General features: G+C 46.4%; 1 protein-coding gene across 1 annotated transcript; it reads right to left on the bottom strand.

Annotated features, from left to right (window-relative positions):
* Positions 1-229: 229 nt before the first annotated feature.
* On the bottom strand, positions 230-16,789 carry ACAT1 (acetyl-CoA acetyltransferase 1). The gene is made up of 12 exons (XM_086481785.1): positions 16,736-16,789; positions 14,646-14,693; positions 11,479-11,596; positions 10,436-10,531; positions 9,060-9,160; positions 6,455-6,598; positions 4,522-4,672; positions 3,860-3,955; positions 3,061-3,174; positions 2,611-2,675; positions 1,844-2,001; positions 230-535 (listed from the first exon to the last, which is right to left on the bottom strand). Exons 1-12 carry the CDS (start codon positions 16,787-16,789, stop codon positions 415-417), a joined length of 1,266 nt encoding a protein of 421 aa, XP_086337911.1. The 3' UTR covers positions 230-414.
* Positions 16,790-17,586: the final 797 nt, after the last annotated feature.

The raw sequence follows: 17,586 nt of genomic DNA, 5'->3' as shown, positions 1-17,586 counted from the left end.
AAAAGCGGTTGATGTTTATCCCTGGTGAAAAGGGGGAGGTGGGAATAGGGTTTATGCTGGTGAAATTTTTGCCGTCTGGTAAAAAGCCTAACAAAGAAACAGCATAAATTTCTCCCTGAAGTCTTCAACAAGACTTTCAGTGGCAGTTGAGAAAACGTACGTTGGCAACAGAGGAGCCACAGTTAACAAACATTCTTTATTGTCAGGTCTCAAGACATTATTATAATTTTACATTTTTTGTTTGTACTGTATAAAAACTGAGTCAAAGAAAATAAAAGCCCCCTTGTCTGTATTGATAATCAATGATGGTTTATGACATTGTAGAACACCGTTATAGAATTCATCCCCTTCTTGATACGTAAGATGTAACAGGTGCCACTCATCAGCTGGCCGAGGGTGGCTGAGGCGCTGGGCCTACAGCTTCTCTATCAGCAGTGCAGACGCACCGCCACCTCCATTGCAAATTCCTGCGAGGCCGTATTGGCCTTGTTTCAACGCGTGGGCCATGTGAACAACAATTCTTGCTCCAGACATTCTAAATAAAAGAAAAAAAAGTGTACAGAGCTTAGCTTAAAGGAAAGTCTTCATTTGACCCACAGCAGGGAATCAGCAGAATATAGCACTGATTCACTGGAGGGGAAAAAAAAACACCAAGAAACCTCCAAAAAGACCAAACACACCCTTTCATCTACTTTTAGGTGCAATACAGTGGGGCTTTTCTCCAGCTACAGTACCCAACAGACAGAAGGACTCTTACAGGTACACAACCAAAAACTCCATGTTCATCTGACCTTCCTTCCGGAAAAGAAAAGGTCTCTGGGTCAGCCCCTCTGGTACAAAGTATCTCTAGATGCAGCAAAGCCCTTCCAAAGAAGGTAACAAATTGCCACAAAAAGCAAATCGATAGTAACAAGTAACGTCAAACAGTTTCTTACTTGCTTACAGCTTGATACACTGCAGTGTGCTACTGTGCTCCACCGAATGTGCAAAATCCGACATTTAAATTCTGTCATTAGACTGTCAAAAAACCACCCCATACTCCCTTATGAGAAGCAGCCGATACTGCAGAGGAGATGTCAGCTTGTCTTGGGGGATTCTGCCTTGATTAGAGCTGCTGACGAACCACGCAGCGCTCCAAGCGGTTCCTGCGGAACAGCGGGGTCACCTCCCACCCGTGCGTACCGCCAGGCCTGCAAACGGGGTTCTCCTCACAGGCCTGCGCCGTGCAGCACGAGCGCTCTCGGAGGAGCAGTGGGATAGACCCGGGGTATACCCGCCTCACGAGTCACCGCTCTTGGGGAGCACTGCAGGTGACGTGACTCCTCGGACCAGACGACAGAACTTTGGCCAAAGGCCCCCTGCCATCCCCCAGGCTGGCCCTGTGTCAGGTGCTTGGTGACTTCAGGATTCACTGCCCAGAGCGCTTCAACAAGACCTGGGATTTCACTGTGCTCATGTAACAAAAGTCCCTGGACCGTGTCCTTCGCTATTTCCAGAAGTTTACCTGTCAATTTTATTAGTGTAACTGCTTGGTTAATTATTACTGTTCATCCTGTCTTGTCAATAGTGATTTGGTTTTAATACTTCGTAAATCCACACTGCTGTGGTACCGAGCAAGCTCTTTATAAAAGCAGGGGATAACGACCTGGGAAGAGACAAAGGGGATCGGGCTTCTTTCAAGGTACCCTGAAGTCTAACACCTGACTCAAGTCACTCTGGGGCTGACCGCAAACCCCTGCTACCCGTCCTACGTGGGTTACCTGTGCAGATAGAGGTCAATGGGTTTGCAGCGTGTCTAGAGACCGGTGCCCTCTGCAGAACCAACCTGGCGCCCAGGACTCACCCTATGGGATGGCCAAGGGAGACGGCACCTCCATTAACGTTTACTTTTTGTGGATCAATGCCCAGCATTTTAATGTTGGCCAGCACCACAACGCTGAACGCTTCGTTGATTTCCCACATTGCAATATCTTCTTTTTTCAGGCCTGTCTCACTTAGAATCTAGAAAAGGTAATAAAAATAATTACTATTATGAAAAAAAAGGAAGATAATACTAGAAATCATCAGGTCTGTTTTGACTCAGGCTGCCAGTCGTCGGATTCAAGTTCACATTTCGTAACCTCTTTGTCAGGTGGGAAAAAGCAAAACTGAGGTACTGAAGCACAAACTTGAGTTTTCATGAAAGAAGAAGTGGGGAGTAACCTATGCCAAGAGCGCCTTTTCATCACACTTGTGCCCAGACGGCTGCTACAGCAAGTACATTTAAGCTGACACAGTACTGCCTCACGCCATACCTTGCCCTCAGCTCCCTTTTGAACCAGTCCCTACTGGTACAACTGCAGCTATTTCACCTTTTAGCTCTACTAGCTGCAAAGTGTAAAAAAGCCCAGAGTTGGTGAAAGCCGTACAAAATTATATTCTCTTTCCCAACAGGTGTGAGACATTTGTTAGTCTGAAAATCAGCATTCTAGCCTCAATCCTCTGAAAAACGTGTTCTTTGTATTTGTAATGTAACTATAATTTTGATGCTAATTACAGGAAGAGGGATAACCAACAATCCAGTGCTAGGGAAGGTGGTGTTGTTCAAAAAACACTCGGTTTTATTCCTACCTTGGGAACAGCATGTGCAGGTGCAATTGGGAAGTCAATAGGATCAACAGCGGCATCGGCAAAAGCTGTAAAAATTGCAAAAGCTGTTTAAAGACCTTTTGTTTTTACCACCCGGGATCTTTATTTGCACAAGCAGCAAACCCAGCCGAGACAGAGAAGTCCTGAATATAACGGTCAATGAAATAGAGACTCTACAGTTTAGTGCCTTAAGTGAGCCACATCATAACGTTTTCAGACTCAATATTATTCCCTACAGAAAACTCTGTTTACAATCAAAAGCCTGCTGGTACAACCCTTGGAGCTCCAAGGACTGCATGGAGAAGATGCAGCCATAACGCGAAGGGCTCGGCTTTTCTGCCCCACGAACGTCAGATAGCCGGCCAAACGACTCCCAGTCCGAGAGCACCTATGGGAGCATTTTCCAGTACTCAAAGAAAAGAAAACCCGTACCTACTACCCGTGCCAGTGGTTTGACCTTCAGTCTCTTGGCTGCCTCCGTGGTCATCAGCACCAAAGCAGCCGCTCCATCGTTCAGAGTGCTGGCGTTCGCGGCTGTAACTGTTCCTAGGAAAGGTAAAAGCACCGTCTGAACAGAGGGGAGCGTGGCAGAGCGCACGTGTATCTTGTGAACGTCGGGGGTTTCACCTCAAGCCCTTGAACGTAAGGTCTCAACAATACGGTGGTATCTGTTGCACTCACTTAACTAAAAAGGAGTTATCTTTTTTTAAATCGATTTGATTAAACAAGTACAGTCACATGGATTCGTATCTCTGTCCAAGTGGCAGTTTAGCCCATGCCTTCCGTGCCAGCTGCACTGCTGGCCTAACTCCAGCTCAAAAAGGCCTGTGAACGAGTGGCAGCTTTGATTCAGCCAGAAAGATTTATCAATCCCAGGCTCTGGGAAGTAACAGGCAACTCCGTAAGGGCACTCCAGCTCCCGCTGAACCCAGCGCTCGTACTTGGTGGAGACCAAGACAAGAGCTAACCTGAAACCGATCTGTTTCAGTCTTTTTAAAGCAAATGTCCCAAACGGAGCTTGCCACAGGTCTGAGGTTCTTGGACCACCTTTTAAGCCGAGCCAGTTCGTGCTGTTGTGACGCATGTGTCTTTATCTTAGCAGCCATTTAAAAGTTAATGGGCTACTGTTCGGCCTTCAAGCTCTTGGGAGCAGCACTCGTCACTATAACAAAGTATCCTCACACTTGGTAAAAAATTAAGCAGTTGTTCTGCTTAATTAAACAATATTTACCATTTTCTTTTTGGAAAACAGCTTTCAGCTTTGGAACTTTACTAAAATCAACACGTTTGTATTCTTCATCTTCTTTCACTTCTATATCCGGCTTTCCTGAAATTCAGATTTGGTTTAGTATTTTACAGAACAGCCCATTCTTAAGACATTCTAACACAGTACTTTGATTAAACGCTGCCTTATTTAAACAACTTATTTCAGTTAAAAAAAATGTAACCACACGTAAAATGGATGTCAGGAAATGTGCTTATGAAAACTGAAAAAAATTATTCCTTAATCTAATTTGTCCCCAGCAAATCCATTTATACTTCCTGGTGGCTGAACAAAAGGGACAAAGAATGTATCTTTAAGGTAATTAACTGGGAAATTAAAACACAGATGTCCTCAAGCCGTACTAGCTAAATTCAATAGCTAGTCTTCCACTTACACAGAAAAGGACGAAGATACATATGTAACGTTAAAGAAAAATTTGAAAACAAAACCAGACCATGGGTCACTGACTGCTGCTCACCAGCAAGGCTGCATAACAGAAAATTCTCAGCTAATCTAAAATTAGATCCCTGAACGAGATCTGCGTGTTTAAACAACCCAGTTTGCACTGAACACAACCTGACAGCTTTCAGTGAGAAACACAATTCATTTATCACACCTTCCCGTTGTACCTTTCTTTGAAATAGTGACAGGAACTATTTCATTTTTCAATAGTCCTGAATCCCAGGCTGTTTTGCTCTTAGTGTAAGAGCCTATGGCGTAAGTGTCTTGTTCCTCTCGTGAAATAGTAAACTTCTTCGCGGTATTCTCAGCGCAGTTGCCCTTGAAGAAAACCAGGCACGTTAGGTTTGGTATTTCTGGAGATGTGAAGTAGAAATGCAGCTGAAAAAACTCAACCAGCAGATTTCTAGAATGGAATGTGACTAACATTTCGTGTCCGTTCCTAATGTACACTGCCACGATCCAACAGTAACTTTTGGGTTTGCAATATGATCTTTTTTCCAAGTTCACAAACAGCATGCAAAATGGAGTTTTAAAGTGCGCAGGGCTGATGTCTTCAGAGACTGAAGACCACCGTTCAGCCACAGAACAGAATGTTCACATCATCTTACTCGTGTTTTCATTCCACTCTTAGCTTGCCTGTTCCAAAGGGTACAAGAACAGCCCAACACATGGGGGTTACTCAGCCTTCGGGATCTGAGACTCCAAAAACCATGCAAACAGAAGTATGTATACCTGCTGCCTAACAACTGGAATGAAATAAGTAGAATGAGACAAGCAAGTCATTTTATATATAGGTCAATCATAATCATAATTATACACTCATCATTCATTGCCAACACTGTCTAAATACCTGGTGACAACATTAATTAAAAAAAAAAAAAAAAGTTTTGTCAACCTGAACGATTTGTTCTTAAACAGGTTTTGTTCCACTTCTCATTTCTGTAGAAAACTCAATGAACTCACACAAAACCCTTCAGTACTGCTTTTCTCCAGTTCTGCAAACAAGCAAGTTCACTTCTACGCAGTTAAAGAATTTAAAGTCACACCAGCAACTGAGCCTGTTGCCAAAACACGGGCAAGAGTAAGTTTCTAAAGCCATCAGATGGGCCTTCCCGTATATTCTCACACAGACCGTTAAGGTTTTCCAAGCAACCTACAGCTGCTGTAAGGCAAAAGATTCTCAAATATTGTCCCAATCTATGCAAACTTGTGTATTATAGCCAACTCCCAGAGTTTTTCCCCACATACAGGAACTAGCAAAGCCTCTGTTTACATTCCTATAAAAATTCTCAGAATCCATTTTAGCTGGAATGTGGGACTGGATTTCAACCAATAGCCCAAGTAGAATGCACTATACTGCAAAAAGAGTACATCACACATCGAAGCAGTGAGGTCTGTATCAAATACACGGATCACAGTAGAGTATTCTCCATGATACGCTCTCCTGTATACCAGCAGAACACTAACTGGTCAATCAATAACGCCCCACCGCTGTGAATTACCACAGGCAAAGGTCAGAAGTATTTGTAAACTGGAAGCCGCCGTTCTCTTTCCAAACTGTTCTTCACTATCTTCACATCAGTTGTTTCCCAAACCCACCCGAAGTTTGCAGTTGTTTGCCCAATTTAAGTTACCATGCTGCTGGGTAAGCGCATCAGCTGACTCAAACCTTCCAGCAGAAGATATGAGATACGTACGCTGGGGGAGGGCAAATAAACACAAGAGCCTGCTGAGCCGTGCAGGGCAGGCACCCTCAAAGGCATCAAGTAATTCGCTTGCTCTCTCCCACAGACTGAGCCACAGCAACCTCCCGGTAGCAGAGATACTCTCTTTAAACCCCTGCTCTTGGCTGTTCAGACTTCAGTCAGAGACAGACAAGTATCAACACACAATTTGCTATTCTGTGTCGGTCTCCTGTCTAGCCCCTCCACTACAGTTACTCAGGAAGCCTGGAAATGGAAGACTTTTTCCTCCTCCGTTAACATTATTCCTCATTTCTAGGTTTGCTAGATGAAGCAGTTTCACAACAATGATAAGCAAGCTCTTCAAAGCTGCAGCAGGTCTATGGCTGATGCGTTAGGACTGTGCGGGAACATTTACCATGTGGATATGGTTATACACATCTGTCAGCCCATCTTTTACTATCAGGTCTTCCAGCTTCACTCCTCCATAAGGCGTTGATCCTCTGCTCATCGTGTAGGGAACATTAGACATGCTCTCCATTCCGCCAGCGACCATGACATCCTGCCCGAAGGAAACAAGTTAAAGCTGTCAATAATGCAGCTTGTTCTCTGTGACTTTTTGTAGCAGCAAATATTAGCAAAAGCTTAAGCACAGACACTTTGCATTTCTGAGGAGTCTTAGAGAAAGAGGAAAAAAAAAAAATCCTTGTGCATTTAAAAAGCAAAAGCAGGAACAGCAGCTGAAGACAGTTAATCCACCCTGACAGAACAAGTGGACTTCTGGCTTGTTTTAAAAAGCTGCAAGAGCCGTGACAGTCCCTTGCACTTTTACTTCAAAAGCTTCTGAGATCAATTTATAAATTTTACTTATAACAGTTTCTTTTTCTGTAAATTTCTTATTTTTGTTCTTCATTCGCAGCTCCATATCCCTATGGAACAAGCAACAGTCAGAATCTTGAGACCAATAAGAAGAGACAGAGATTTACAAGGACCCGCAGTTTGACATAATACTGTTTCATCTTACGGTGTAAAGAGAGACAACTTATAATATGGTTTTATCAACTGAAAAGGCCAGCAAAAAAGGAGATGTTAGTAATTAACAATTACTGAACTTCATTAAGCTGAATCATTATGGGCATTATAAATTAGCATACTTTTCAAGCTGAGACAAAGCAAACAGAAAACTACAAACGGCAAAGCTGTAAGGACCATAAGTACAACTAAGTACATTCATCAGGCTATGGCCCCAAAAGCCCAGGATGTGAAGAACAGGCACAGTTGTGTTTAATGGCATATTTGAAATACTGATAAATGTAAGAAAAATACACACACAGCAGTGTGAGGCTTTGAGAGTTCAATAATACTGTTAATATAAATTCAATACAATTTTGGTTTCTTTAAGTTAAGACTCAGAGAAATAATGGTTTGGTTCAGAACAGGCTATAAACTAGATCCAGGAACAGTGACATGAAGTAATAAAGAAAAGAACAAAAGCTGGAGACAAACTGGAAAGGCAGATCAATCGGAAAGGCAGCTGAGATACAGCAGCAGCAGCAGATCAGAGGAACAAGAGTCCCCGGCATTTCAATTCCATAAAGTGAAAGACTTGGAGACAGAGCGAACACAACTGTTTACACAATGACGTACGCTGACTCAAGCCACTGGGAACCATCACTGACGTTCGTACCACAGACACCTCACAGTCCACAGCCACCGAAACCAAACAAATACCAAAAAACCCCATAATTTATAGCTCTAAGAGACTAATAACTGGCTGAGTCTCTGCCCTTGCTGGACCGGCAGCACAGCACGTATGATTAGCTCAGCTGAAAACTCCAGTTCCTGTCAGAGCTCATGGCCTGTGTCTGTCCAACCAAGTGCACAACCACTCTCATGAAGTCACTGGGTGCAATTTACTACATCCAAAAGTGGCTGTTTACCCAGACATGCTGGGCCTGGTTCGAAGTTCAGCGACAAGACTTCCACTGACTTCAGCAGGCACTGGACAAAGGGCCGCTCTCTGCAGAGCAAGGCCAAAGCAGCAAGAAGTTGCCTATCTCAGCTATACCGTTATTTTCCCAGCAAGGACAACAGAACTTACGTATTTGACTTTTGTTCTAAACAAAAAAGAAAAAAAGAAGCCTAAGTCCATTTCTCACTTATGAGCCACTTACTTTGTAAACCAAAAATAAACAGTGAACTGACAATACTTTCACTTCAGAGGAGGGGAAATGTTGCCAAAATGCTTTGAGTGTGGAATTCAAATCAGAATTGAAATGTCTTTCTTCACACTCACATTTCTCCCACATTTTTTGCTGCACAGCATTTAATGGCCTGAGGAAGATGGTGTGTTCTCCCACCCTCCCATTAAGTGAGACTGTTTCTCCCCATCAGGGAATCTTAGCACAGAGCTGACAGTTCTTCAAGCTCTTCAATGAAAATGCTTGTTCAGCAGCAATAGCTTCTGCTTCTACTAAAACAATAAAAAATGCCTGAAACATCCTTAATGTACTTGGAAACAACATTGCTTTGCTTTAATATGTATATTTAATTCATTTAAGTATTGTAAGTGTCTGAAAGTCAAGACTGAATGTGTTTCAGCAAAAACTAAACCTATAAAAACTTCTTCAAATCTTCAAACCAGAGAGCTTGAAAATTCCCTTAATTACATTTTGGGGTCTGGGGCAGGAGCTGGGTTAGGGGAAGAGCAGTAGGGAGGGGATGCAAATACACAGCACACACACGCCCCCCTAAAAAAAAAACCCACCTTATTTGCTCAGCTCTAAAACCAGATCTGACAATTTCCTAACTACAATATTTAATTTTTTTTTCTGTTTAAAACCAAAACACACTTAAGCGACTATAAAATTAAGGTTGCATAAACAAAACAAAACCTTACTAATTAGCTTTATTATCCCAAGCCAAAACACAGCCCCAAATCCCAGAGCACGGTCATTAGTAGGACAGGACCTACAACATCAGTTGTGTGGTTTTTCCATAAAACAGCACTAAAATTCACATACCTGACTCCCACACATCAGGCTTTGCGCTGCCATCATGATCGATTTCATTCCCGAAGCACAGACTTTATTGACAGTTGTAGTAGGAGTGCAGACTGGTAGACCTGAGCCAAGGAAGTTGTACAAACCACCATATTATTTCAAGGGTAGACTAACACTTTATTGGTGTCTCAGCAGTACTTCTTACGGGACCAATTTTTACCTAAGCCCAGGGTGTCCAGCTTGCACTATTTAGCCTGCTGGGGCAATTTATCCACCCTCACTCCTAGTTACCATCCTTCTTGGAGACTTGTTCTTTCTCCCCCTCCAACAGATAAGGGAGCAAGCAAGTGAAGAATCAGAGACAGAAGATCAGGGAAGCAACTCCAGGACTATTCCTCCTCCTGACACCCCGGTCCCTGCCTCCAAGAAGCATTCAAGACTGAAAAGGCATAAACAAGCTGTAGAATTTAGCAACTGGCAACAAGACAGACCCCAGAAGTAGAGGGACTCCAAACGCACGCAATACTGAGCAAGACCAAAAGTGCCACCATCACTCACACGGGTGTTACTGAGTTGTTCCTGAGTGCTCACCACAACAGCTTTGGGCTCTGCTGTGTGCAGCTTGGCTCAAGCCCACTGCATCACTGCCGCTGCCCTAGTACCAGCACATCACCTCCACACCGCAGCGAGATGGGGAAACGAGCCGGGGAAAGAAAAGGGCCGTATTCACCCCTTTGCCTCACATGGAAGCAGCTCCTTCTCTTTCAGAAAAGTACATGGACAGAGCCAGGAAAGTATCCAGTTCTTCCCTGATCCACAGACTTCCCTACAGTCACACTAAGGTATGGAATCCCACCCCCACAGCGACAGGGAGAAGAAAGTAACTCCTGCACCCCAATGACATTCGTGCTGCAGTTAGTTAACGTTACTGAGCGAATCCTTCCAGTGACAGCTCCCGACTCCATGGGAAGATGAGTACAATGACATACTCTTATCTGCAGTTCAAGGAAACTCACCGACCCCTTATCCAGGAGGACTTAAGAGTAACGAAGTAAAAAAAGGCCGTTTCATGAAAGATTCAAAGAGCAGCATCCATCATTAGCCTAAAGTGCTCTGGAAGTAGCAGCCTGGTCTCCACTATCGTCTTCTCCCGCTTCTGCAGACACCACAGGCAGTGACATCCATTGTGCATACGAAAATGGATCCCTGAGGATGGACATCTGGGGCCACTTACGTGAGCACAACACACACCCTTCACCCACCACAGGGAAAAAAGCACACAGAGACTGCCCTGACAGAAGGCTGGGCACCGCTCTGCTTTAGCGCGTGGCTCGATGATCTACGCTGTCTGCACAAAGACAGAAAACCTTTAACTCCAGCATCAAGGGAATGAATACCTGCACCCAAGACTGCTTGTCTCGCTGGAGCCTGTCCTTGTCCAGCCTGCAAGACGTTACCCATGTACACTTCTTTCACTTCTTCTGCGGGGATACCTATAAAACAAAATTGTTTTGATTCAGGATTCTTTGCCCAGAAGACATAACTCCCTTTTACTAACATTCCCATTGAAGTTTTCTGTCAGACTGCTGAAATGTGCCGTGTCCTGTGCTAACAGCACGCAGGCCCCTGTGGGTGCATCCTGGATCTCTACCCTGGTATTCATGGAACGTGCTGAACTGCTGACACCCCCATCCCCAAAAGAACTCCCTTGTTACCCTGCAGAATGAGCTACAGTCAGCCAACTACAGCAAACACTTCCATGTCTCACTAGTCACCCGAGAAGCTCAGTTTCCATGGATGGTTAAATGCACAAAGCTTCCCACACGCCACAGTTATGTCTAAAGGAACAGTTTTGTTCGTTAGTTTTACAGGGGTGAGTCAAGGCCACAGGTAGCTGCCACCAGACAGAAGAGCCCTGCTCTCCCGCTGCATCTCTTGCAACAGCCCTGGCGTTCGAGTTCTTGTAATATGCTGTTTCGAGAAGTCAAATTTGTAGAAAATTAACCCTCCTCTCTCCCAAAAAGTTTTTTTTGCTAATTTGAGTCCATCAATAGACTCACAAGGGTTCCTACAAGCATGAGTGCCCATGTAAAAAACAGGCACTGAAAGGAAGGGGCACTGGTTTGGGCAACAGCTAGCCTTTGCATCAGATTAGGCGTGTCGTAAGACCCCACCCCAGGAAACAATTAGCACGTTCAGATGGATTTGGATTAGCACAGATATCCCTAAGTAATATTCCACTCCTAGAAACAGCACTTAATTCAGATTCAAAGCCCAACAGTGAGCTTTACTTAAACACCATTTGTGGATAGACTTAGGAGTGCCACGGCAGCAAAACCCACAAGATCTTTTGTTTACCAAGCAACTTAAAAGACACAGACTGATACTGGTCTGAGCCACTCAAGGTTTTCTTTGTCACAGAAAAACTATTTACATATACCTGCTCTGTCAATTGCTCCCTTAATTGCAATGGAACCAAGTTTAGTGGCTGGTAATGACGAAAGAGATCCCTGGAAAGATCCGATCGGTGTCCTTACAGCACTTGCTATCACCACCTCCTAAGAGGAGAAGCATGGAGTCAAAGTCACAATCTCTCTCACACATGCACACTTATACCAGAGTCTTTTCTAAATTTATCCACTTCTACTCTTTCATTCATGTCACAGCTTCTCTTTTATCCCACAGGTGTTTCAGAGCACTAAAATAATCTTTATTAACGCATGCAGCACGGGGAATAAACATAAGGAGTTAGAGACAGGTGCGCAGTTGCAGGATTAGAATCTTGGGATCACGGAGCCGTGGTGGGATGGCTCCCATGGCTGGAGTGCTGCCATGGAGGGATACGGGCTCTTCGGGAAGGACAGGCCAAGGAGACAAGGAAGGGAGGTTGCTGTTTAAGTGAGAGACAGCTGGAGTGCACTGATCTCAGCCTTGGGGTGGATGATGCTTGAAGGGGTCCCAAGGCTCTGGAGGGAGAAGGGGTCGAAGAAAGCTGACTAATATTTGAGGATTACACCCTCCAAGCTCAAGAGCACTCCATTCCAACAAGCAGGCAAGTCAGGTGAAGACAGAACACGAGAGCTGTATGGATGACCAAAGCAGGGTCAGGGAACCTGACCTGAGCTGTCTGAGCATGCAGGAATGAGGTTAAAAAAGCCAAATCCCAAAGATAAACAAATCTGGCAAGGGATGTCAAAGGCAATGAGAAATGCTTCCATAAACACCTAGGAAGCACAAGGAACTCTAGGGAAAACGTAGGCCTGCTGCTGAACGGGGCAGGAGACTTGGTGAGACAGGACATGGAAAATGCTGAGGTACTGAATGCCTTCTTCATCTCACTCTTCACGAGTGAGACTGGCCTTCAGAAATCCCAGGCCCCAGAGGAAGGCTAGAGCAAGGAAGACGCACTCTTGGTGGGAGAGGATCAGGTCAGGGAATACTTAAGCAAACGGGACATAAACAAATCCTTGGGCTCTGCCGTGATACACCCACAGAGGGAGCTGGCAGATGTCTTTGTAAGGTCGCTCTCAATAATCTTGGAATGGTCAGAGCAACTGTGAGCGGTGCCCGAGGACTGGAGGAAAGCAAATGACACTCCTGTCTTCAAAAACATCAAGAAGGAGGACCCAGGGAAGTACTGGCTGGTCAGCCTCACCTCAGTCCCTGGGAAGGTGATGAAACAACTAATCCTGGAAACCATTTCCAGGCACAAGAACAAGAAGAAAATCATGAGGAGTCATCAGCGTGGATTTGCCCTGGGCAAGTCATGCTCAAACAACCCGATAACCTTCTACAATGAAAGGACTGGCATGGTGGAGGAGGGGAGAGCCGCGAACATTGTCTGCCTAGACTCCAGTAAGGCTTTCAACACGGCCTCCCATAGGATCTTCACAGAGGACTGCTGATGTACAGGCTGGATGAGCCGACAGTGGGGTAAACTGAACGGCCAGGCCCAGGGGGCTCTGATCAGTGGCACAAAGTCTGGCTGGAGGCCAGTAACTAGCGGTGCACGCCAGGGGTCGATCCTGAGTCTGATCCTGCTTAACGTTTTCATTAATGATGTGGATGATGGGGCAGCGTACCCTCAGCAGGTTTGCTGGTGACACCAAACTGGGAGGAGTGGCTGATATGCCAGAGAGTCTGCTGCCACCCAGATAGACCTCAGCAGGCTGGAGAAATGGGCCAACGGGAACCTCATGAAGTTCAACAAGACGTACAAAATCCTGCACCTGGGGAGGAACAACTGCTGGCACCAGAACACAGAGATGGCCACCCAGCTGGAAAGCAGCTTGGGAGAAAAGGACCCGAGAATCTTGGTGGATACCAAGTTGAACATAAGCCAGAAACGGGCCCTTGCTGCAAAGGCAGCTAACGGAATCCTGGGCTGCATTAGGCAGCGCATTGGCAGCAGGTCAAGGGAGGTGATCCTTCCCCTCTACTCCGCCCTGCTGAGACCCCATCTGGAGTGCTGTGTCCAGTTCTGGGATCCCCAGCTCAAGAGAGACAGGGAACTACTGGAGAGAGTCCAGTGGAGGGCCACGAAGATGATTAAGGGACTGGAGCATCTGACATATGAGGAAAGGCTGAGAGAGCTGGGACTGTTCAGCCTGGAGATGAGAAGACTCAGGGTGATCTCATCAATGTGTATAAATACCCGAAGGGAGGCTGCAAAGAGGTCAGAGCCAGGCTCTCTTCAGTGGTGCCCAGTGACTGGACAAGGTGTTATGGGCACAAACTGACACACTCAAGGTTACGTCTGAACATCAGGAAACACTTTTCCACTGCGAGGGTGACTGAGCACTGGCGCAGGTTGCCCAGAGAGGTCATGGACTCTCCCTCCTTGGAGACACTCAAGAGCCCACGTCCCAGCATAACGAGTAAGTGGTAGTTTAAGACATGATTTACTCTTATTTTGCCTCTTTGCCTTAATGCAACATCAACATACCTACCCGCTAACTCTGTGAGAGTATCATAAGGACCCAGCATCAAAAAGATGCCCATTTCAGACCTCTGGCTGCCCCTGGACAGTTACTGAGAAGCAGCAATGAATACCTCCAGCTGTGCTGGTTTCAGTGGAAGTCAGACACAAAGCTTTATGAGGTCTCACCACAAGTTCTTTATTTATAGAGACAAGCAAAGATAGAAATCACTGGAAAAAGTTTAAACCAAAAAAGACAAATTGTGCTTGTTTAAAACTAGGAAGGTCTGTCTCTTTCTGTAACCCCTTCTTCATCGTGACTGACTGCAGTGATAGTAAAGCACTTGTCCTCATCTTTTCATTGGAACAGCAAGTTGCAGGATAACATCCAAATAACATCAAAAGGATTGGTTAACATCAGCTGTATTTTCCAGTGACAGACAGACAAATTAAGTTAGCTGACACACTTCTAACCAATTTTGCCCCCCTCACCTACCTAACAACTAGCAAAGCAAAGTAACAAAGGAGATCTGACTTTGATTCCAGCTTTTGCAGTAAGGTGCGACTTGGCCACAAGCTGAGTTGCCTGCAAATAGGATTTTTTTTGTGATAACTTTTTAAAAACTTCAGCAGTTAAGAAACAGATCTAACCAGTGATTTACTGCAGTCAGATGGTGTTTTATACTCACATTTAAAGTACGCTGTGATGCATAGCCACGGCTTGTATACTTCAAAGCCTGAAAATAAGAAAGTTCTGAGAATTTCATATCAAGAAAGCCAATACCATGATGCTTCAATAATGTACCATTTTCATAGAAGTCATAATTTAAAAAAATAATATCTAAGAAATACTGGAAAAATATTACATTAAAAATAATGAAATGCTTTTAAAAAAAGCGTAGCCTAGTACATAGTCTCACCATAACATCTGTGATAAAACATTTTCTGACAAATAAACAGATAATCCTTTAAAAACAAAACCCAGTTCATTTTGGACAAGCCTGTCATGTACATATGTAACATATGTCTAAACCAGGGAGTGATGTGCTATCTTGAAAAAGTTTACTAGTCCCTCTGTCTGTTTCTCTGGACTTTGGTTCATTTGTTGCTATCATTAAATTCACTGCTTTTTAAATAGTAGCAGTTTGTGTCTACAGCTTTATTTCCTTGGTGAATTATTCTCATTCAAAAATGAGGATAATGAATTCAGAATTCTGCAACAAAATATTAAAAAAAAAAAACAAAACCAAGAAAAAGAAAAAGCTATCACCTGAACAGGCTATTTAACCAGCTACTAGCTTCATCTAATTAATCAGGTTAAAGATACAAAGATAGATCTGAGGGTATTATTTAATATATTAACAGAATTATCTTTCAATTAGTGGTTTAAAATATCGAGAGTTTAAGCCATTTCCTTAAGACAACATTTCAATACACTGGAGACTTCTGGTCATCAGAGTGACAGCTAAATAAATACTAATAAAAAGAGTAACTGCTTACGGATGCTACAAAAACACCATGAATTTTATAAATCAACGAACACCTTCTGTCCATAATAAGAAAATTTAGTGTTTCTCTCTTCATTTGACAACCTTCAAAGACAGATATTTTTTTCCTACTGCTTTTCAATTCGTTTTTTTGGGTTTGGTTGGGTTTTTTTAGCTCAGGTTCTAATAGCCAGTGGAAAGTTTAAGTTAAACTCTCTGAAAAAGAATTATGTCCCTGTAGGGCTTTAATAACAGGGCTTTTGAAGGTTAGTGTAATAAAAAAAAAGCCCTAGCAAAGTAACATGCCCTTACTGTGATACACCTGAAGGCTACCTTTGTAGTAAACTGGATAAACCAGGCAATACCAAATGTAACTGCATCTGCCAGCAGCGTTCGTGCTCTGTGTCAATTACAGACTTTTTTTAAAAGCAGAACAATTCTACAGCTGCCAAGACACAACCTTCAGCTCTGCGTGTGGCAATACGGCCAAACCACACGCAATCCAGCGCAGTGGGGATGCTTCCCCTGCCCTTTTCTCCCAGTACAGCTCTCCTCCGCACCAGCGGCAGGACGCCCAGCGCTCCAGGCGAACCGGGCACCCCCACCCCCCCAGTCAGCAGCGCCCCAATGCCGCCCGTACCGCGGCTCTGCGGGCGGGAGCACTCGGTACCTCACCTCGCGCACACCGAGGCAGCACCTTTGCTACCCGCTCCCCCTCCCGGCCCTGGCTACCGAAAGCCTCTGACAGCTCCCACCCACCCCTGCCGCGGAAGCGGGTGACAGAGGGACACGGGGGCTCCGAGGGGCAGCGGATCACGAAGGAAGAAGCCGAAGAGCCGGGGGTGAGCCCTGGCCAGCCGGCCGCGCTCCCAGCGCCGACGGGCCCTCATGAGGCAGTGGAAAAAGCCGCTCTGAGGATCGCGGCTAAAGGTCCCGCCGGGCTCAGTGCGGCGCCCGGCTCGGGGCTGCTGAGGCGGGGGCGGCCGCCCTTCACCGACCAGGCGGCCCCGGGGCGGGGCGGAGCGGCTCGCCCTGTCCCGCAGGCCGCGGCGGCCACCGGCCTCCGCTCCCCCGGCCGAGAGGGCCCAGGACCCGCTCCCTCCCCTCAGCACTTCCCGCGCCGGGAGCTCCCCCCGCATCCCGCGGCAAGGGTGAGGTGAGGAGGGGGGCGCAGCCTTCCCCGCCCCAGACGCGGGCGTGACCTTGGCCAAGTCTTTCCGGGCCCCGCAGCGGGGTCGGGGCCGCAAGGGGAGGGAGAGGGGAAGGGCTGGGGCCCGCGCCGCCCGCCTCACCCGCAACAGCTCGGCGGCCGGGCGCCGCCAGCCCAGCATCGCTACCGCCGCCATGCTCCCGCCAGCCGCCCCCGTCACCTTCACCACCGCCCCCCTTCTCGGCCTATAGACGGCGACGCCCCGACCGCCTCCCAGCTTCCCATTGGCCCTGGGGCCGAGGGCGGTGCCAAACCCGTCCCTGCCATTGGCTGGGTTGGAAGGCGGGCCGCTGCGTCCGCGGGGCCGAGGAGGGAGAGGGTGGCGCCCGGCCTCTGAGGCGGTGCGGGTGGGCGGCTGCGGAGGAGTGGTTCTTGTCTTCGTGCTGAGGGGAAAAATAACCAATAACGAACGGCGTGGAGACGGTGTGGAAGGTGGCTGCGGGGCAAGAACCAGCTCCCAGGCTTGTCTCCGCTCCACAGGAAAGGGAAAAAGCCCCTGAGGCTGCGCCCCGCCGCTCCTCGGCCCAGCCCCCTCGTCAGTGTTCAGCTGCAATGAGCCACAGAAGTTTGTCCCCCTGTGGAACCCGTATCACAAACGTACCTGCGCAGTTACAAGCTCTGGGGGGGTGCAGGCGCTGGAGCGCGTCTGAGTCTCTGAGGCGCTTGGCGTCTGGCATGCCCTTGTGCTGTAGCTGCCTGCTGTTTTCAGAAAAGCCAGCAGCTTAATTCCCTTTAAAGTCCTTCCTGCCTAGCCCTGGCATAAGCATCTAACAGTGTTACCTCAGAGTTCAAACCTGCCTGAGAACCGCCTCGGCAGCTGCCTTTCCAGAAAGGTTGGTACCCGCTCAACCCCAGGTCGATCTCAGGGTGCCCACGCACAGTCTTCCATGCACTTTGCTTCCCCCCGCCATGCTCTCTGCCTCTGAATCTGGA

This window comes from Leptosomus discolor, chromosome 1 (genome assembly GCF_034619465.1).
Source record: "Leptosomus discolor isolate bLepDis1 chromosome 1, bLepDis1.hap2, whole genome shotgun sequence".
Classification (NCBI taxonomy): Eukaryota; Metazoa; Chordata; class Aves; order Leptosomiformes; family Leptosomidae; genus Leptosomus; species Leptosomus discolor.
Note: the sequence above shows the minus strand (reverse complement) of the source record. Positions and strands in the feature narration are given on the sequence as shown.